We start from the raw sequence: 23195 nt of genomic DNA, 5'->3' as shown, positions 1-23195 counted from the left end.
ATTTATCATAAGAAAGTTTTTTGTTCCTCTCTCTCAGAGATTTGCATCCCTTTTACCTTTAGGGCCACTCATTGCCAAAAGGTACTCACATGACCGCTATATACAGACACGCTCTTAGGTAGGTCAGAGATTGGGAAAGTAGACGATTTTTAATAATAATAATAATAATAATAATAATAATAATAATAATAATAATAATAATAATAATAATAATAATAATAATAATAATAATTATTATTATTATTATTATTATTAGTATTATTATAACAATTAGGTTTACAACTAGGGTCCCATCTCTTTATCTTGTATAAGAGGCCCGCTAGTCAGCTAAGCCAATGGTGTTCCTTATTCTGTGTTTCTCTCTCTTTCTGTGTCGTGTGGATGTTTGTTTTGGGGTATTAGGCTTTTATATTAAACCTTTACATTATATAATCTTTTTGTTCTTTTTTACGAGATTTTCTTTTGGAAAAGGAAAGAAACTGCTTTCCTCTTATGTGTGTTTCTTACCATTCACCTTGTTTGAACTGCTTAGGTAAGATGATTTTGTAACTTTTATGTCATCCATTGCCATCACGATAATAAAATGGTAAGTCCTAACAATTTATTTTATTCTCTTATTTGCAGTTTGCCACACTGATATATTTGTAACAAAATTGAGGTTTGGTCCAACGCCTTTCGAATGTGCAACCAACCCAAGCGCTGAGCTTTTTGGGTTGCCTGCTATTGCAGGAAAGGGAGAATTGCAGGTGGTAATGCACTTTTGGAGTCGTGTATACAAATATACGGTATTCTCTTGCTTACTATAGAAATCAGTACGGAGCATACGTTATCCGTATGCTACATAAGCACTGCTCTTAGATGTTACATCATGCCGTGGCAGGATGTCTGACACATTTAACAGTTTTTCGTATATCACATGCATATACTTATGTTACCTTCGTCAGCTATATGTTATATAGGTCCATTTGTATGTGAGATCCTTATCGCCTACATTGTTTCACACGGAAAGTACGTATAGATGGAACACTTATACAGAAAGTATTATAAAACATGCGTTTCTAGTTATACGTCTGGTGTACGTTAAGTCCAAAAACTACAGGGATTACGCATGTAACCTATCTTTTTAAGTACGCCACCTACATTTTTCTTTTTCTCAGTGTTCATCAACGAATTTGATACTAACTTTCGATCCACTATATCCTGGCTAATCAAGTAATTCATAAGATTTTGTGTCTCACGGCCATAGAGAATGAGTAAAATGGATAATTCAAGTAATACAGTAAAACCTGTCTTTATCGGAATTGAACGGAACTCGCAAAACATTTCGTTAAAGATAGGTTTCAGGTTAACGAAGTTAGACATGTAAAAAAAATGCATGCATATAATGGACATAATGAGATAAAATAACATGCTGTACCTACTTTAGTCAATTTACACTTTTTGTTTAAACTACGAATTATTACACGCAAAACTTACAATGAACAGAAAAAAAATACTGTACACACGTTAACTTACTTTTTCCAATAGTCAAGGAAGGTTTTCCATACACATCGCTACTTGTCTACTCAACTTTTTACAGTGACTTTACTCTGAGAAATCAGACTAAGCATATCAGTGTCATTTCGACGTAAGGCAAATGTTGCAGTTTCTTTAAACTTTTGACAGAATCTTGATAAGTCTTTAGGCTACATTCTTCTTCCGACTCAATGCCTTACTTCTCTTCTTCCTCCAACTTCTCTTCTCCTTTCAGACTTTCCGTATAATTCTCAATTAAAACATGTACAGATGGTGACCAGAAAAATGGAAACACCTGAACGAAGTTGAAACTTACCAGATTAATATAGTGTCGGGCCACCTTTCGGCCTTCAGAACAGCCTTGATGCGACGTGCGATGGAAGCATAGAGGTCGTGAATGGTAGCAAGTGGAATTTTACACCATTTCTCATGCAGGGCATCGGCCAGTTCTGTGAGAGAGGATGGAGGTGGAAATCGTCGCCGGAATCGTGTTTCCAAGACGGACCACAGATGTTCAATTATGTTGAGATCTGGGGATTGTGCGGGCCAGGGGAGGTGTTGAACTTCATCCCAATGTTCCTCAAACCACGCTGCAACAACGCCAGCTGTGTGAATGGGTGCATTATCATCCTGGAAGATGGCGTCATTGTCCGGGAACAACATCCGGACCATAGGATACAAGTGGTCTCCTAAAATTGCAACATAATCGTTGGCAGTGATTCGTCCGCTAAGTGTGACAACAGAACCCAATGAAAACCATGATATTGTGGCCCACAGCATCACCTACCCGCCGCCATGTTTCACAGTTGGGCGGAGACACTGCAGATCATAAGCTTCTTTGGGCGTTCTCCACACATAAACACGGCCCGTGATTGGAAATAAGGTGAAGGATGACTCATCCGACCATATCACACGTTTCCAGTCCTCAACGATCCAAGTTGCATGGTCGCGGCACCATTTGCGGCGTGCGAAAGCGTTATGGTCCCTGATGAGTTGTTTGGCCCGTGCAACACGACCCCGTAAGTTCATGTCATGTAATTTGCGGCGGACTGTGATTGTCGAAACAGGGTGGGGAGGTGCTGATTGAGTTCTTACGTCACTTGCTCCGCAGTGACACGACGGTTCTGCGTGACAATGCGCTTTAATACCCGGCGTGACCTGTCACTCATCATTTTCTTCCGCCCACTGTTCCGCTTCCCCGATGTGGTTTTCCCGTGTGTTGTGTAGGCCGTCATCATCTTCAACACTGTCCCACGCGACACACCTACCACAGTAGCCACTGCCGTCACATTTACTCCACATAACCGCGCACCAACAATTTGCCCTCTTTGAAAATCTGAGGGGTCTCCCATTTTACACTACCTCCGTCTTCTGCAGCCACTGAACACTGCTTTTCCACTGCGCCTGACGTAGTAAGGAGACCGACCTAACACACCACCACCAGCGGTCCGGCACTGCGGGCGCCACGACACCACTGCCAACCCATACATCTGACGTGTTGCCAACTACAGGTGTTTCCATTTTTCTGATCACCATCAGTATATCAGCCGTATCTTTCGGTTTGCACATCACTAATTGTTTTGCTAAGTTCTCATAGGATGTCCAAAAACTTTCTAAATGTTGCACTCCAAAACTTGAAATTTTAGATGAAGATGATTACTTTGATTTCCGTTGTCCGCACAATACAGTTTTTAATCAACAAAGGAAATTTAACACAATTTTTGCCAATAAATTCAGGGAACCGTAAAATATTTCCGTTTAACCCAAGTTTCCGTTTAATAAAGGATCCGTTCAACACAGGTTTTACTGTATATTATATATAGAAGCTGAGGTCGGACAGAAGAACTAAAGCTTTTCAATCGTCTTTTCAGCGACAATGCAAAAATTTTCTGTAATTAGAGATAATAGTAGTTATATATATATATATTTTTTACCCACGACCCAATGGAACTTACACAGACATTTACGATTTAAAAAAAAAAAAAAAAGAAGATAAAAATCTAGCTAGAACTTCCAGATCACTGCCTGTAGCAATTCAAGTATTGATTGGGTTTTTAGTTCACTGAATAAGTCGGGAAAATTTATATAATTACCAATTAAATTTTAAACTAGCTTTTCCCCCCTCGTCTTCTGTTATTTTATTCATTCGTTTTCAACTTCGTTTAACTTACTATATTTCTGGATTTAAATAATTCAAATACTGTGGACTTTCTCTCTCTCTCTCTCTCTCTCTCTCTCTCTCTCTCTCTCTATATATATATATATATATATATATATATATATATATATATATATATATATATATATATATATATATATATATATATAAGATAGATAATGCACTCTCTCTCTATATATAGGATAATAAAAGTAGTAAAAATAATATGGTGAAGATAATTGTTCTATATGGCTGTTAAAATTACAAGATTTTTTTAAAAATGTATCTCATAATAATTTCTTCTACATAGTTATTTCAACTTTCAATATGTTATTTTGTTTACAATTATATACAACGCATTAAAAAAATGATTTATTGATCTGTATGGTTTCCTACACGTTTATACTGAAAACAACCGTATATAGCGTACGTAAAAACGTAGGTGACATGCGTAAATCCTGTAAATTTTGGACTTACCGTACAACCCTATGTAACATCCTGCAAGAAACGTGTAATTGAAAACAGTTTTATATTACTCTCCGTATAAGTGTTCTGAATAAACACAGTTTCCCTGCAAACGAAAGAACTATATATAGGTGGTCAGGATTTCACGTATATAACATATAGCTGACATACGTAACATACCTATACGTATGTAATATACGGAATACTGTTAGATATCAAACGTCCTGCAGCGGCATGATGTAATATCTAAGCGGAAAAAGCACAGTACATATGTAGTATAGGGTATAACGTATGCTGCGTACTGATGTCCGTAGTAAACATAAGGATTTCCGTATATTTGTCACAATATACCACTGTTCGGATAACGGATTTTTCTATGTGCAATTACAAACAAAATATAGTTGATAAATAAAATATAATAGAACTTAAAATCACAGGTTGCGAGAAATATCAATGAACTACTTACAAAAAGACAATAATTGTTTATTGAAACCCACTTGTTCGAGTGTACATCTAGTTAGGCAACAGAAATGTGACCTATGATCTAATACCGACAGTGACCCATGACTCACGACTTTCTAACCAAATAAAATACCGATTCTATTGTATTTGAATGTATATACTTTTATTTTTTAAGGATAATTGATTGTTTTCCAAATGTAATGCTTATGTATCAGTTTCTTTCTTCCTTTTCCGACAAAGTGGTCCATTGCTCTCATAGTATGCTCATAATATAAACTTGATGGGCAATCGTGTGTTTGTAGATGTCAGAATGTCAAGCTTATATTACATTAATATGATGGTTGGTACGTGTTCATGGCAGTTACAAGTACCTTTATAGACAAAGAGAATGAATAATGGTTCTGTTTGTTGCTCGATTTATAGTATATGGGGTGCCTGTAAGTTGAAGTGGCTTGAAGTGGTAGTTTTGTGTAATGTTATATTGAGGTAGATGTTGGATCTAGAAGAAGACCACTTAGAAGAGTGGGAGCACTTCACCACTCTTATAATCTAATCAGATTTGCTAGTATTTATACAGAGATGGCTGCAAACAAGATAACCTTATAAGAACCAATCACTTCTTGCCAATTTAACTTCTTTTGCATTAAATACATTCAATTATACATGGATGCAATTGCGCCGACTTTTTGATTTATTTTTTGTATGTTTTTTGATTGATTTTCTTTTAGTTAAAATCTTTTATGAACACTGTCATAAAGGAGTGTACTCGATTCTATTCACAATATAGTTCCATTTTTTAAATGTGGAAACTGCCTTTGACTAGGTCAGAGACAGGCAGGGACGGGGGGAGGGGGGAGTGTATTGTTTGGTTGTCTTTGAACAAACACATTTGAAACAAACAATTATGGTTTAGAACAGAGCTGTCCAAGTGGCGGCCCGCCAAACCATTTTCTGCGGCCCACAAAGCTCTCACGACATACGATTGTTATTACTGATAATATTTTCATTTATGTTCATTCTTTTAATGTTTCTACTCTTCTTTCGAAATAAGGCATCCATTTAGCGCTTCTGTACAACAAAAAGGTCCGGACATCCAAGGCAACACTGGAATCGGTAATGTAGCTATAGGCAAGGCATCGTTGCTGAAAGGAACGACTTCAATTAACCAAACCAAACCAATCAATCATGAAAATTGTAAAGAATCGCTTCAGAAGCTGCCTTGGAGATTCTTCTCTTTTACATCTTCTGCGGCTCGCAACAATCCCAGCTCTTGTAAACTCTCCTAGTCACCCTCATTTATCACATTGAATGTAATAGTTCAAATACATTTTTATATTTTTCTTTTGTATAATAATAATAATAATAATAATAATAATAATAATAATAATAATAATAATAATAATAATAATAATAATATAATAATAATAATAATAATAATAATAATAATAATAATAATAATAATAATTATTATTATTATTATTATTATTATTATTATTATTATTATTATTATTAGCTGCGGCCCTCCACCTTGCTAGCAAAGACGGTTATGGCCCTCAGGCTCATTATAATTGGACACCACTGGTTTAGAACTTAGACATTTTAACTTCCATCTCAATGTTTTAATTCCCTTTTTTTTTTTTTTTTTTTGATAATGGCAAGTGAGAAATATTTATTATACTTTGTTTCTATCAAAATAAAAATCTTGTGGGTGCGGCGCATCCACAAGATTACTTTTGTGGGTGCTGGAACCCCGGAGCACCCACATAGTCAGCGTACATGCATGGTGAGATGTGTGTTGTGGCACCAAGTAGATAAATTAGTGAAGAAGTTACAGAGTAATTGTGGCAGAATTAAGTAGTGTTGCCGACCAGAGGAAACGAGAAAAGACGAGAAATAAGGTTTTCTCGTCTCGAGTCGTAAATTTTGTAGAAATTTTGTCTCGATTCTGAGAAACCTTTTCTCATCTCATTTCGTTTTGTAAAATTAAGTATAAAATTTAGGACCTGATTTTCCCCTTAATTTCATGTAGAACTTATCCGCCTCACGAGTCGTCAATGAAGGGTGTGATATAACAACATCTAACCACATTAATTATTATTGGAGTATATTGTGTAAATGACTTTCGTATCTTTAAATGTTAGTCTATTAAATTGTCTTCATTGTGTTCGTACAATAACTTTACCAAATTAATACTTGTTACACTACAAATCATATAATATTAAAATAGGGTTTGATGTCTAAAGCTTGGGGAACTAGTGTTACCCACGAGACTTGTGAAATTCTTAATTTCTATTCTCGTCTCGTATAGAATTTGAAAATGTCTTCGCATCTCGTGAACAATTCTACAAATAAGAGTTAGTATATGTGTATTGTATTTGAATTTCAAGCTAGAAACTAGAGATCTTAAGACATTTTTCAGTAGGCAGTAAGAATGCTGCTAGTTTTGAAAATTAGTAAGAGATTGTATGACACATTTCGATTTTTCAGTATTCATTTTAATACTATTAAAGTTGAAAGTCACGATCGCGTAGTCGTTAAGAAGTCTACTTTATAAACCGAATTGTTCGAACTCAATATCTGGTGGGAGCGAGATTTATATTTCCCTCTACCCTCGTTCAAAAGGAGCTTAGAACTTAAAAAAATGTAGAGTCTGTTCTCGGTCATTTTCGCTCATTACGTACAGATACCTATCTTGGTGCGGGTTTAGTTCATTATTCTTAAAGGACGTTGTGCTTGCTAGTCTCAATGAGACTTAAGTTAGCTCACAATCATCCTCGCTGTTGTCAATGAGGTTCACACTTGCTCCATTTCGCGCCATCTTGTAGGTTCACACTTGGTTTTACCATATTGAGCTCGCGCTCGCTATCTTCAATGATGTTGGAACTGGCTTGTGCTTGCGCTCACTAACTTCAATGGGGCTCGCGCTCTCTCGGAATCAGCCACTGGATCACTATTCACTTATAGCGTTCATCTTCACACGTATTTGTGCTTAACCATTGCACCTGAAGCCGATGGGACCCGGGTTCGTAAGTTTGGATATCTCCTGTATACATGCCATTCTTAAATTGTTACATATATATTTACTTGCACATGTCAAATTAATATATTTCCTATACGGAAAACTGGAGACTCCGATAAGGGTTTTTCGGAGATCCTAATTAACCTATATAAATACAAATGAATCTAAGATATTTGACCTTTGATTTCTCCTAGGCTGCTGCACCAATTAGATGGTACATGAATGAACGCTTACCTAATGTAACTTTATAGCACATTTTCAGCAAAAGGCAGGTGGTGACCTGTCAAAAAAAAAAAAAAAAAAAAAAAAAAAAAAAAAAAAAAAAAAAAAACAGTTTGACAGCTAACTTCTCGTAGATTGCTGCACTGATTTTGATGATGGTATATGACTGGACCATAGCCCAACATAGTCATTTTTTTAGTAAATTCTTCAGCAAGGAGGCAGAAAATGTGAAGGGAAACATGTAAAAATAATCGGAAATGACCTATCTTAGTATCCAACCCATAGTTTTCGGGCTTGCTGAAGCAAATAGAAACAGTCTCGATACCGTTTATATCCAAATTTATCCACCATCGGATGGGGAAGTGGAAAGGGGTTATATATAAAAGAATATCGAAATCGATCGATAATGTTGTCCAGTCCTTAGTTTTCAGAGTCGCAGAGAAGAGTAATGACACTACCAATGTCTTTAAACGACAAATTCATCCCCTATGAATATCCAAAAGGGGTAAAGTACAAAAACTTCCTTATTTTCTCCCTACGAAAAATTGACATTTCTACTAGTAATACAATAAAACCTAAATATGCCTATGAAAATAAAGTGTCTCAGTGAGTTGAGATGGTTTTACATACATCATTACGTGAACATAATGATGGCTTGAGTTACTTGAGCTATGCAACGCAAAGTATTAAGCATTCCCTGCAATTTCAGTAACCATGAGTTAATGGTTAATAGGACAATAGATCGAACTCATTAGATCGGGATCAAATTTGGCATGGTGTGTTTATTAACGTATGAAGTATAACATTGTGTGGGCTTTGGGTTCCGGAGCTATGCACAATCGAATTTCTAAATCATTACACAGAACAAAAATATAATAAATACATTTTAAGTATCAAGTAATGGTCAATGTTTCACAGAAAAAATAAAAATTTAATGAAGGGCGATTTTTTTTACGACTACTCATAGTTTCCTCCTAATTAAAATAGACTTACACTTCAGCCACAAATGTTACTGACAGGTGAGAATGATTTATATTGTCAATTTAGTGGACATTGTTATACAAACATGTAGTTACCTGTGTGCATCCCAATGCGGAGTTTGAGTTGCTCTTTCGGCCGATGTGGAATGGTGAACTTCAATACTGCTGATAATAACGCCAGCGACATTCTAGCTATCTCTCTTGCGTGGAGATTGCCGTTGCGAACAGGTAGTCCTGAAACAACCATATAGGCATCGCCTATCGTCTCTACCTGCAACAAAAGACAAAAAAATTGATTGCATCATAGGAGAATAAGTTTGATGGAAAACACGGGTCAAAGACAATAGAGGCACATACAAAAAGTAAAGAAAGAAATTAGAACAAACTTCAGAATGTAATTCCATAGTCTGAAACTTACTATAATAATAATAATAATAATAATAATAATAATAATAATAATAATAATAATAATAATAATAATAATAATAATAATAATAATAATAATAAACACGAATAAACATAGCTATCGGTACTAGCTGCCCCCCCAGTTTTTACCTTTTAGATCCGCCACTGCACCTCTGGAAAGGAACATCCAAGTTTTACCGCCATGCGGAGTTTGTTCCCTCAGGGAATCGTGATTGTCACCGAATACAGTTACGAGGAGAAACTGGAGACCCGTAAGGAGACAGAAACCTGAAGACGAATGGTGCTTACTTCCAGAAATCCATCATGATCAAAATCTACTGGAAAGACAATCATTAACGCTGGGCCAAAAAGAACAATGTGTGGAGCTACATGGGCAAAGTGTCCACCCGTCTTCCAGTTTTATTATGACATGAAGCAGGAAACAGAAATCGGTATTTTTCCGTTTCTTGATTCCTATCAAAAGTCCAGAAACGACCTCAATGGTGTTATGCCCATTTGGACTGTTAAAATGACATCTGCTGGATATTGGGACTTCGGGCGATAGTACATAACGTGGATGGTCCGATATAATTACAAACGATGCTAGTGACGTGGCTTCTCATAGGGTAAGTATACTTTGAAAAATCGACTGGATATAATCCCATTAAGCTTCTATATACAGTGAAACCTCTATATTGAATCGATTTATTTCTGGTGAGAAATGGTTTCTTATAACGCACCCAATAGATGGACTGAAGTCACGCGTACGGTGTCACCACCTCCGTACATGATAAAATAAACAATAATAATAATAATAATAAAAAAGGCTGAGATGCAAAGTGACGGGAGGCAGTGTGTTGTTGAGCACGATTGTGCAAAAGTGCATCGTTAGGAGCACACAATTATGAGTAATTCTTCTTTACGGGTCCAAACTGAAATATTTTGCTTATCTAATTGCGAAAAACTATCAACAGTGCATTTCAGTCAAGAATGATGAATAAATGCACAATACGACACATTTGGTAAATTACCCCGCGATCATTAATTGACAGCATGTTTTTGCGGCTCGCTTATGAACTAACAATTGTTTTCATGACTTTTTGAATAGTGTGTAAATTCGGCTGCCCAATAATTATGGCGTCATATTCTGTGCACCCAAATTTCCGGTCTCTAAGAAAAGGTTTTAAAATGTTTATTAGTTTATTTGAAAGCATTTTGTAGATATTGACTGGCTCTCTTCTTACATTTTTGATATTCTTCACTCTCTTGAAGTTATTGAGTAAAATTCCACGATCTAGGTGGATCTTAGCTTTGAGTTTTAACGTATGGTTACGAATTAAATGTATCTGAAGAAAAAATGATGTCAGGTTTTCTCGAATATGTTAACGTTCTAAATGATGTCCCGGCACAATGAGTAGCGGTCTTATACTGTATCATGCATTAGACTCGGGTTTGGAATAACGTCCGAGTAAGGGAGATGTATGAAGCAAGAAAATGATGATGGAAGAATTGGTGGAATGAGAATGTGGGAAGAAACAGGAGAATCCCGAGAAAACCCACGCATACGATGTTGTCCACAGCAAACTTAACTTGCCGGGAATTGAACCAGGGACCCAACGCACCAGAGTTAAGCGCCCTGCTACTGAGCCCCATGCCCCCCGACTTGGGTTCGTTTTTCAGTTGGTATACTTTTGGTATACTAGTACATGTAACATGCTCCGCTATGGATAATTAATTGGTGATAAAAGATTAATAATAAAATCTAACAATTTAGTAATAACATAATCAGTACTTTTATTCTAATAAGCAAAGTGCAGATATTCACGATGAATATGTTATTCAACGCGTTCTGTTTGGCTGAGAATGTCAAGATTTAAATAGGTGAAGGGAATTATCAAATGTTGCTATTCTTTGAACTGCATATGTTCCACTTTCCGAATCGATTTAAACTAAAAAGTTTATTTAATAAATACAAAAATGACAATTGGCTAGAGAAATTGTATTTTTTTAAAAAAAAAGAAAAAAGAAAAACAAAAACGTTGCATTTCATACCACCAGAAAAACAAAAATAAATAAGTAAATATAAACATTTATATATATATATATATATATATATATATATATATATATATATATATATATATATATATATATATATATATATATATATAATACAGATAAAATTCCATGAAAATGATTCCTAAAACTATGGCTCTTGTCGATAAACAATACTTTTTTTTTATGTTGAAAACGTGAAAGTCTTTCATACTGGGACAACACAAAAATAAATACACCTTTTTAAAGTTGATAATACGCGTGGACATATGTAAATCTCATATTCGCTGTATTTTAAATTGCATTGACACAACTTGCTTACACTGATATTCCTCTGTTTGTCAGGCTCGAGACCTTTTAATACGGTTTAATACGGTTGGGTCGTTAGATCATGCTTTGTAGCGATAAACTGAATATTGAATGGTATCTATACATAGAGGAAACAAATCTCCATAAAAGCGTAATAGTAACACTTTTCTACAAATGACGTCGTCTAAATAATACCAGTAATTCATTACACTCGGTTTTATAGCAGTTAAGCTACCATGTTGTAATACAATGCGATCCTGTCATATAATCAACGAAATTATAATAGATCTATTAATTTTACAGCTTTTTTGTAAATTTATCTTACCAGTAAAATTACTTCCTTTTTTAAGACTATATTAAAAACGGCTAAAACTCTAAACGAAATCACATGTACACTCATGTCCAAAATTATTATCGCATGTCTATAAATATGTTGTTGTAGGAATATAATTTGATAACGAATTCGCCTGGTATTTCTTATAATGTTAGTAGATGTATAATCGGCAAAGACATGTATGTGGCAAATTCCATGTCAAAAGAGCAGTAAATAAGAACAATAAAACGAAAATAAAATTTTCTTATCAATTTAGTAAAATTGTGTTTTATTCATTCTAATTTTCATATTTATAATTCTTTTCCTATGAAATTTACAAGAAATATATATTTCTGGATTATACTCATAGTATCAGTATTAAAAGTATCCTGCAAGATCATTATCAAATTATATTCTTACAAGAAGTCAGTTATAAATATGCGACAATCATTTTGGACATGAGTGTACACTTTTTGATTGAGAGAGTGTTTTATGTATTTGAAGCGCCTAGTATCAAAAGCCGCAAAATCCATTTTTTTTTTTTTTTTACCGAAATTGAGTTATATATCGCTTGTTATATATTTGATCTAAAGGAATTTAATTTGTTTAAAAGCTTAATATTTCATACTAAAAAATACTAGTTCAAATATGGGACTTTGTACGCGTGTATATGGAGCTTCACTGCACGTTTTGCTACATTATTCGAAAGGCGGATTTTGATACTAGGCGCCTTTGTTTTATTGAAGGGCGCACTACATTTATGAAGCTAAAGTTCTGGAAATAATATTGTACTACCTCATAAATGCTTCTCATGATTTTTTAAAATTCTATTTATTTCTATTATTATTATTATTATTATTATTATTATTATTATTATTATTAGTAGTAGTAGTAGTAGTAGTAGTAGTAGTAGTAGTAGTTGTAGTGTAGTAGTAGTAGTAGTAGCAGTAGTAGTAGTAGCAGTAGTAGTAGTAAGTATTCTTCCTTTAGCCAGGTCCTGGGATTAATGAAAGTGTTTTTCCTTTTTCTTGATTTTAGTCTTGAGCCTGGAAATGTTTCTTACACGTTTCTCGATCTTTAGCTTTCTCTTTTAACTTCCAATATTTGCTTCTATTTTTCAAATCATCGATCACTTGTGTTATTCTTCTCCTTACTCCTTGTTTTCCTTCCATCTTTCCTTTTATGGCGGTATGAAGAAGACAATTTCTTCGCAAGATGTGTCCAACCCAATTGGCCTTTCAACGAAGGATCGTGGCTGGAAGCGTTCTCTTCTCTCCTATCCGTTTTAAAACATTTTCGTTTCTTACTCTTTCTGTCCAATTATCTTCTCCGTCTCCTTTCAACACCACATTTCGAAGCTCTCTAATTATTTCTTTTCTAACTTCCATAATGTCCAAGTCTCTGAACTATAAAGTCCAATACTCCATATATAGCATTTGACCAATTTCTTCCTTAGTCCAATATTAAGGCTGGTAGTTTAGAGTGACCTTTTCTTGTTGAATGCTTCTTTGACTATGGCAATTCTCGACCTGATCTCTTTGATGCAGTATACGTCTTTCGTCAAAATAGTTCCGAGATATTTGAAATGATCGACCTCTTCAAGTACTCTTTGTTCCGTTCTGACCCGTAAGGGCTCGTTTCCACGGGATATTCTCATGACTTTCGATTTTTCAATGTTTATTTCCATTTCACATAGTTTTGCCAATGTCAACTATTTTCTCAATTATCTCCTACGAGAAAGTAATTTAGCTGATCTCAACTCTGACAAAACTTATTTGGGAATATCCTTTTTTTAGTCATATAATTAAATGTTAGTAAACTTTTTGGCACAATTTTCCATCTCTATTGCGTCAGTTCTGAATGTGATATGCAATCTGTAATTGGCTGGTTCCAGTGAATAACCGGCTAAGTCTACTTTTCTTTTTTCTTTTCTTTCTTTTCTTTTCTTTTCTTTTTTCTTTTTCTTTTTTTGAAAATTGAGATTTTACAGGTATAAGCTTCTTTTGGTGAGTTCTATATTGTGTAGAAGCGGCTAAAACGAATTCATATAATTGAGGAAATTACAGCATTTGGTTATGTCAAAATTAGCCATGTAGCTATTGTAAAATTTACCTTTGAAGTGCTCTCCTGTAAAATTTACTTTTCTTGACTTAGTCGGTTATTCACTGGAACCAGCCAATTAGAGCTTAAATATCTATTGACATAAATGAATAAATAACATATAATAAAGGATGAGGTGCACAATGAACTTAGTAAATATTCATGTAAACTTATTAGTTCTTGTACAAGTTTACGAGGAATTTAATGGCCATATGTAATAAACGAATGTTTTACAAATTTTCGGAAATTAAATAATTTACAAAACAGTGAAGTGAGATAAATTAGGATTATGGAACAGTAAGAAATTAGAAATGAAATATTTCAGTTTAACGTCCCACTATTATGTTCTTTAGGCTAAGGAAGACGGATGATTAAGACAAGTGAATGATAATGCAAGAATATGTGGAACAAAATGTGGGAAGAAGCGGAAGTACCCCGACAAAACCCCACGAACAAAATGTTGTCTACCACAAACTTACTTAGCCGGGAATCAAACCAGGGGTTCCACGTACCAGAAGTAAGCGCTGCACAACTGAATAGCAGGAATAGTTGTTCGTATGAATATGAAACAGTTATTATATTATTGGTTCATTTGTGTCCTGCTTTCACTAGTTTTCACCCCAATCCAAAACACAATTATTGACAAATATCACAAACATAGGCCCTAAGGGTGTTTCTCATAACTAGATCACTCTTAATAAGCTAATACATCAAATCGATTAACTGCGTCCACAAAGCAAAAAAAAAAAAAAAAAAAAAAAAAGATGGTATTGACTCAATTTTACCACAGGCCAGTGGTCCCAGCATGACTACTACTGTAGTGTATTATTTTAACGTTCGGGGTCCAGTGTTGCGGGCAGCACAGACACGATGTTACAGATGTGACACAGACACGGCCTTCCTACGAAGGATGCTGGATAGAAGTATCCTCTTCTCTCCTATCCGTATTAAAACAATAGACTACTTGTTCTACCAATATTGAATTTTACATAGTTTGGAAGTCGAGTGCAATTTCATAATGTGAAACGGAACTCACTTGCTTCCAGTGTTCCTTTTTTAGTTTAACGTCCCACTATTATACACAAATGGGATGGCGATGAAGACATGGATGATGATAATGATATAATGATAAAAGTGGGAAGAAACGGGAGAACTCTTAAGAAAAAAAAGACATACACATTGTAAATTGTTTGGCTTTCACCCAAATTTCCTTGGTTTATAAAAATGCAAATATAGTGAACTCAACTGCATTTCTTTGAAGTCTTTGACAATTTGCTTTATGACAGTGTTATGTCTTCTCTCTGTCTGTCATCTGGTGGCACGGAAACAAACGAAAAGAAGAAGAGGAAGAAGTGAAATAAAACAGTAGCTCTATCCAAGTATTTGTTTATATGCGTGTAAAGTGTGGTTTGTTACAAAAGCTGAAATGTCATCTTGTTATCCAGCTAAATTCAATCTCGAAGCAGATTCAAAAGGAAAATAAATTTGTAGAAGAAAAGTTGAATAAAATATTTAAAAGTGTGTTGAATGTATTTATTCAAAAACGTTTCCGGGATTGTGACTGTACCTTGTTCTACATTGGGAAGGAATGGATACAGAGCTGTAATAGCACTCGGTGTTTGCTCATCACAAAGAACACTTGGCGGGAGCTGGGGTAGAATCAGCGACCCTACATGCCAGAGGTGAACACTCTACCACTGAGGTATTGCGGCGCCTGCTTGTTTTTAGGTGAAAAGTTCTGAAGTATCAGGGATATAGAGTCGATGGACCTCTCTTGCACGCCATATGGACGCCCATATAAAGGGTGTTTCAAAACAACACAGACAACATTTGGGAGGTGATTTTTGCCACCAAAATAAGACAAAACGTATAGACCAACCTGAGTGTACAAATGCTTCCTTTCGGTTGGCGAAAACGTGAAAAAATAAATTTTAAATATCCATAGCTCCAATACTACGGGACCTTACGTAGTCGGGTGAAGACTTCACTCAGAAACTGGTATGCCCTATTCAAATATCCATGTTTCAGAATCCTGCGGTACTTCCGCGACAACTTTTACAGAGGTAGTTAGTGAGTACTTCAAATTATATATCCATAGTTTTGGAGCTGTGAGCTTTGAAGTTCATTTTTTCATGTTTTCGGCAGCCTATAACTCCGAAAGGAAGCATTTGTGCACCCAGGTTGGTCTATATTTTTTGTCTTATCTTGGTGTCAGGGATCAGCTCCCAAACTTTGTCGGTGTTGTTTTGAAATACCCTGTTTATGAGCGTCATAAATAGTGTTTCTAATCAGGAAAATTGTTTGTAACAACTCTATACATATCAATAATATTGGTTGCATTTCGTTTGGGGATTAAAACCGGAGCTGAATAGAATTGATAAATAGGGCCTACAATGTTTTATCAGTGGATGTTTACCCAAGACATTTTTATAACATATTGTGAAAAGATGTCATCTTACCTTATACACATCGAAGTTCTCTATTGTAGAATCGAAACACGTGTAAAGACCATTTAATAGTTCCACAACCTAGAAAGAAGAGGAAACAAAACTATTGTCAGATTATGGTCAAAATACAGAAACATTATGATTAATGGACTAGCTAAAATATACTTATCGAGTTATTATTTGTACAGAAATGCTTTGTATAACGGGTTTTTTGATTCCAAATGTTTGTGCTATGAAGAAACCGTGTTGTTCAAAGTCTATTTACAATGTATTCAATAGAATTTCTTTATCACAAAAATTTAGGATAATGAACCAGTTTCAGAATAAACAAAATATTTTTTATAAACTAAATACCGAAAATCTTTTTAAACATATGGAAGATGTAAAAAAAAAAAATACACATTTCCTCAACTATGAAAAATAAAATCTATCGGTTTTACGTCTGACCGTTATGCTGTGTAAGCTAAAGGAGACGAATCATTAATGAAAGTAAATGATTATGAAACGAATTGATAGAATGAGAATGTGGGAGGAAACGGGAGAGCCTCGAGAAAACCCACGGCATAAATTTGCTCACCACAAACTTACTTGGGCTGGGATCGAAGCACAGCTGGTCACCAGAGGTAAGCGCCTTACCATTTACTCTTTATTTTTTTTACAGTAATAATAATAAATACATAAAAAATATCCCAATTTGGACTTGTCTCCATTTTCTACTTAATCCACCACGACAGGGCCACGAGGATAGTTTAAAACGGCTATGAACTGCATTGAAACTGGAACTCACAATGGATCAGCATCGTGACCAGAACTGAGAGCCTGAGACCACTCGGCTATTGCAACCGACTCATTACTTGGCTGGTTGCATTGGAGCTTACAAGGGACATCACCCAAGTGTCTGTTTCCGATTTCAATGATCTTTTTCTGATAGATTGCATGTATGCATTATTTTTGATGACAGAAATTTTTGCCATCGTGCATGTTTTCTATTTTTTTTAAATATTTTTTAAGAGTTGTGATGTGGTTATTAGAGATTACTGTAGAAGTCCCTTACTACCCTTTGTAAACGGAGTGTTAATGAAAGAACAACCATGTTCAACACACATATTATAAGTCCTAGGGGAAGTCGTGTGATAGATATGACCTTGACGGCAGCCATCTTGAAATCCGCCATTTTGAATTAAGGTCAAGTTTTCTAAATGGGAATAGGGTAATATGATACATAATTTTCGGCTAGAATTTAATCAGGAAAACAATGGTGAAGTTAGTTTTAAGATACGCACATTTAGGAAAAAGTTACAGGCATATTAATTATTTATAGTTACTATGTGCATAAGTTCTTTACTTCCGCCTCTAACCAGCGTATTAATGATAATAAGTGGATAAAGGTTTCAGTAATACATATTATGCCTAAGGAGAAGTGATACGATAAGGGTATCTTTAACGGCAGCCATCTTGAAATCTGCAATTTTGAATTAAAGTGAAATTTTGAAAAATGAAAACCATAGCATGTGACACTTCCTTTAATAGTAAAATTTCCCCAAAAAACAATGGTATGCTTATTTTTGTTCTATAGTTAACCAGTATGAATTTAAGACTGCTTCTAATGTGCATTAAACGTCCATTATTCGATATTTCAAATTGGCAACACTCCTAATTTTCACCGCATGTTTTAAGATTCCAACTGGCACTTTGCAATTGTTGCCATGGCTCATGTTTTCTAAATTTATTACATTTTTAAGAGTTGTGATCCGTCAGTTCGTGAATAGTTCATGAATGGTACATCTAACTCAGAGTAAGCTAATCAGAATTCAGTTATGTTTCTACCATGGACAGGCTCCTACCATGTGTAAAAGAACATTTAAATTTCCTTATATTAACACCTTGGGTTCTCATGGTTGAAGATTTATTCTTAATTCGCAAAGATTAAGAAAATAAGGTTTTAGAATAATGGTTCGTTCAGCATTACTTACACATAAATTAACTTTCGACAAAAGATCTCGCTATCGTAAGTACAAAAAGAATTATTTGTTCTTGCAGGAAAATAATTTCCTTAACTAAGTCCTTACGAATGAAGTTAGACTTCCAAAGTGTAGCTAAATATAATTTAGAGCATTTCCTACGGGCATGCAACTTGGAATATCTAAAGATTCTTCAATTCTTTGCTTGAATCGTTTTGAACTTCCTAATTAAGAAGTACAAAGGAAAAGAAGAAAACATGAAGTTTTATATTTGGTTCAAACTGAGATAACACTTTTAAGCTTTGGCAATCTGCAAAGTCTGCAGTTATTTGCAAAAGGAATTTAAAAGTAGAATGGACGTTAATCGAATTTTCAAATTTAATGTAGGTATTATTATTATTATTATTATTATTATTATTATTATTATTATTATTATTATTATTATTATTATTATTATTATTATTATTATTATTATTATTATAACTAAAATAAATTCCTGGTCCTCCAAACGGCTTGTTGGTACTCATGCCTTTGAGTGAGTGTTGTGTGGTCAGTGGCTCCCCTCGCCGTCAATGCTGGGATTTTAAATGGGAGTTCACTACTTCTATCTTTCAAGTTGTTTCCCAATTGTTCTCACAGCGCTGGGTAGACGCGCAATGCTATTGCCATATAATAACCATGAAATTTCACCAATCTTTCCTTGGACCAAACACGGCACTGCTTGATTTCACTGTTCTCATGATAAGCGACATCCCAGTGCAGCCAGGGCGTTGGCAATTATTATTATTATTATTATTTCATATTTTCTTTTCCTGGATTCTTCAATCGGTGTATTTCAAGAACTCCGACTTCTTGTAAACTACTGAAGACAAGAAATGTACAGATGCACTTTTTCCTATGTTCTTTGCTGAAATTCGAGTGCTATGCAGCATACAAGTAACAACCAATCAAATACAGGAAATGTCGTGAAAAGGAGGTGTTCTAGTTATCGGTTTTATTGTATACATCAGAAACAGTGAAGGAAGAAGGTTAGCTGCTTATGAGCCTTAGAGAAAAAAGCAAACAAACTGAACTAGAAGAATGTAACAGAAATACTGAGTTAAGTTACTAGAGTACCATTCCATATCGAAAATCTAGAATTCATTTCTCTAAACTAAATGAGGAATTAGGAATTAGATTTCTGGGCTTTCGGCATCTAAGGCCATTTAGCCCGTCACGTTTTGAGGGATGACGTCCATTGGCGATCACACTATCCGAGCGAAGGGAAGGAAGAAAGGATTGGGAAAGGAATGAAGCGGCCTGGGATCTATATGTCAGGTACCATCCCGGCATTTGCCTGGTGTGAATGAAGAAAACCTCACTCAGGATGGTTGGCCTGAAAAAAATTTACCCTATTTCAACCGAGTGCCCTCAATGGAAATCGAACTCGGGATTGCTCACACCAAAGGTGAGAATATTAGCGACTATGCTACGCGAGGTCACTCTCTAATCCAAATAAAAAGTATTATAAAAGCTTTTCCTGTTGCACTTTGTACGTGATTCTGAATTTTTCTAAATGATTATGGAAATTCTTCTGTGAATGCCAACCGTGCACCACATTGTTCCTCTGTGCTGGGAACCTCCCAGGGAAAGTTTATTCTACAGGGTGGACCATTTATCTTTAAATGCCTTTGTAACTTTTATCAGTGTCATCAGCACAACATTAAGTTGATTCTTTTTTTTTTAAACAAATGGCAATATATGCAGATTATTACCCATTTCAAACTACATGTTAAACGAAGATTTATAATACCACATTTATTATTCAGTGTTAGAAAGTAAGAGCGCTTCAATATCACAAACGCTCAAACTTTGGAGACTTCTAGAACAGTAATAACGTAAATGAGTTAGGGGAGGCAATGCACATCCTAAGTACCTAGTGTCGAACACTATGGTCATTACATAATGCATTTCGAATAAATAAGAAGGAAGTTAGGGGATTGAAAATTTGAACGGATCGAAGGCCTTTATTTCGAAGAAAAGCACTTAGGTAAGTATCAATCCCAAAAATGGAAACTTTCAGTTTTACATCCCACGGTTATGCCGGCTAGGCTAAAAGAGACGGTGATGAAAAATGAATGCAATGGTGGAATTAATAAAGTGGGAGGAAACGGGAGAACAACAAGAAAACCCATGCACACGGTGTTTATCCACCTCAAAGTTCACTTGACGGATCTGGGATCGAACCAGGGACCCCATGCATCAGAGGTGAGCGTTCTACCACTGAGCCATCGTGTCTCCAAGTTTACTTTTTGACAAGTGTTCTAGTTTAGTTTGATGTCCCAAGTATCAATTCAATAACACGGATGGTTTCCAATGAGCGTGAAGATTATAACGGCGCTTACAGCAAAAATTGGTATTTTAAATTGATCCAGAAATATGATAAACATGGAAAGAGATTGCTATATTGCTTAAATTATCATATTTGTGGAAATATTTTGAAATGATTGCTATTTTCCTTGGTTTCTATAACAATGCAGCAATAGTTCTTTTGCAGTCGTAATTACAAGCTGTTTTATAGGAATTACATAATTTTAAGCAGTATTGCTAACTTTTACAATGTTTGTCATATCACAGCAACAGCTCAAATTGCTGTAAAAGGACTTATATAATCTTTAAGTTTATTGAAACTGATGTATATGATAGAATGTAATACTTAAACTAAGTAGTATCTCGAAATAAAACATTTGAAAAAAAGCCAATTATTCAATTCCTTGAAACTTTGTTTCTATTTATTAGCAATTTATCAAAAATCATGATTATAGTATTCACCACTAAGGTATTTCTGATGTACGTATCTCCGTCCGTCTTACTTATGCTATTACTGTTAAGAGACCTCCAAAATTTGGATTGAAAATGCAAAAAAGTCCTTTTTTTGGATGAAGATTTAACCCCATAACAAGCAGTTTTTCTTAAAAAAAGGAAAGTTTAACTTTTTGTTTTACTTTTTATGATTTTCTTATTCATTACAGTGGAGCCTAAAGTTAAAAAAAGTTCTATCGCGACATTCATTAGTTATGAGTCCTATGTTCAAGTCGGGGCTGGCTATCTATACTAGTTTACAAACTGCCATCTAATTAATTTCATTGGTGACCATAAAAACTAAGTTATGCAACCCAACATTCAACAAGAATCATGTTGAATTGCATAACAACCTTGTCAAATTTTTGAACGTTATTCTGTATACGTCGTGTTATGTGTGTTGTACGGGTTCCTAAATTTGAACTGGCAAACAAAAAAAAATTATCATAAGCCAAGAAAGAGACACATACCCATATTTGGTTTGGAACTGAATTTTGATTACGTCTCATTCTTTGTTGGGTAACACTTTATTGTGAACTTCACATATTTTATTCGATCGTGATATAAGTTCAGTTTTAACAAATTAAAGTGCACAAACTACCATTTTGGGTATGATGTTACTCTAACGGTAGTAAAATTTCATTATTTAGATAATTTTTTACGTTTTTACATTGTGTCAATACGTTTGAAATAGGAAGCTTGGGTATAACGTTATTAACCTTCTCTCCTTGAATTTTAACGGCCTCAATAAATGTTATGCTTACTGGTAGATACACTTGTTCCGTGTAACCTCCTACATAAAACTTTTTAAAAAGCAGGAGTTTTCGTTTATCCATAAATACTAAATGATAATTTTGTTCCATTACAGTAAGTCTTAACTACTACATTTTCAGAACAGTTTTTGCTAACTCTATTAAATTTTCTCTAAATCATATTTGTTGTTTTCGTACGAGGTTATTCTTAATAAATCTGCAAACAATTCGCTTGAACTGTATGTGTGTATGCATTTTAGTCAAACTAACTGTTCAAAGATTACTAATAATAAAAATATGTTCACTGCAATTAATAGACAAAAGTATTATTTACTAGCAAAACGCCCATTCTTCGCACAGGGAGAATACGTTTCACTTTCAACATAAAGGGCACCAAAACTGTCACCAATCAATTTAGGGATCCCAAAATCAATGGATACGACACTAATGTCGATCATTTTCAATTATTTTTACATGTCATCTTCTCCTTAGGAGTACTATATAATGGGGAAAGAATTTGATTTTAAACGGCATCGAAAGTATCACTATTCGTCTCAGCGACTCCAAAAACTATGGATTCGATACTAATATTGATCATTTTTGATTATTTTTATATATCTCCCACCTCCTCATCCCCCAAGTCGCGGGGTTGAATTTGGATATAAACGGGATCGGAAGTGTCACTGTTCAACTCAGTGACCCTGAAAGCTATGGATTCGATACTAATATTGGTCACTTTCGATCATTTATATATATCCTCCAAGTTGTGGGGCTAAATTTGGATTTCAACGGCATCGGAAATGTTACTGTTCATTTCAGCAACCCCGAAAACTATGGATTCGACACTAATATTGGTCACTTTCGATCATTTTTATATATCTCCCTCCTCCCCTGCCCTATGTTGTACCGTCAAATTACGTAACCTATTTTGAAATTTGATCGAGTTCGGTCGGGTGGTTCAAGAGTTAATGAAGTCACAAACATAGTTTCATTTTTATATACGATATGTAAGACTACTGACACTTGTGAAGTACTGAAGCATTGCTAAAACTGTTCCCTTAAAAGAAAATATCAATTTTAGAACTCAAGTTTTCCTAATTAGAATAACAATTGAGGTTATGCATGTGATATCATCAGTACACAGCGTTCAGTTGAAACTAGAAGTTTAGCAGATGATAAACTTGGCTATAT

General features: G+C 34.8%; 1 protein-coding gene across 3 annotated transcripts in view; it reads right to left on the bottom strand.

Moving 5' to 3' along the window:
- The window catches only part of LOC145668129 (atrial natriuretic peptide receptor 1), a 2711550-nt gene that overhangs the window by 131991 nt on the left and 2556364 nt on the right, over positions 1-23195 (bottom strand). For all 3 annotated transcript variants that reach the window (XM_081735691.1, XM_081735693.1, XM_081735692.1), the window contains 2 exons: positions 16463-16531; positions 8918-9092 (listed from right to left, as the gene is read on the bottom strand). In XM_081735691.1, the coding sequence (XP_081591817.1) occupies positions 8918-9092; positions 16463-16531 (244 nt within the window). The remainder of the gene's footprint in view (positions 1-8917; positions 9093-16462; positions 16532-23195) is intronic.

Source organism: Thermobia domestica, chromosome 13 (assembly GCF_964235325.1).
Source record: "Thermobia domestica chromosome 13, izTheDome1.hap1.1, whole genome shotgun sequence".
NCBI classification, from domain to species: Eukaryota; Metazoa; Arthropoda; class Insecta; order Zygentoma; family Lepismatidae; genus Thermobia; species Thermobia domestica.
This window is presented reverse-complemented; position numbering and strand designations above follow the sequence as displayed.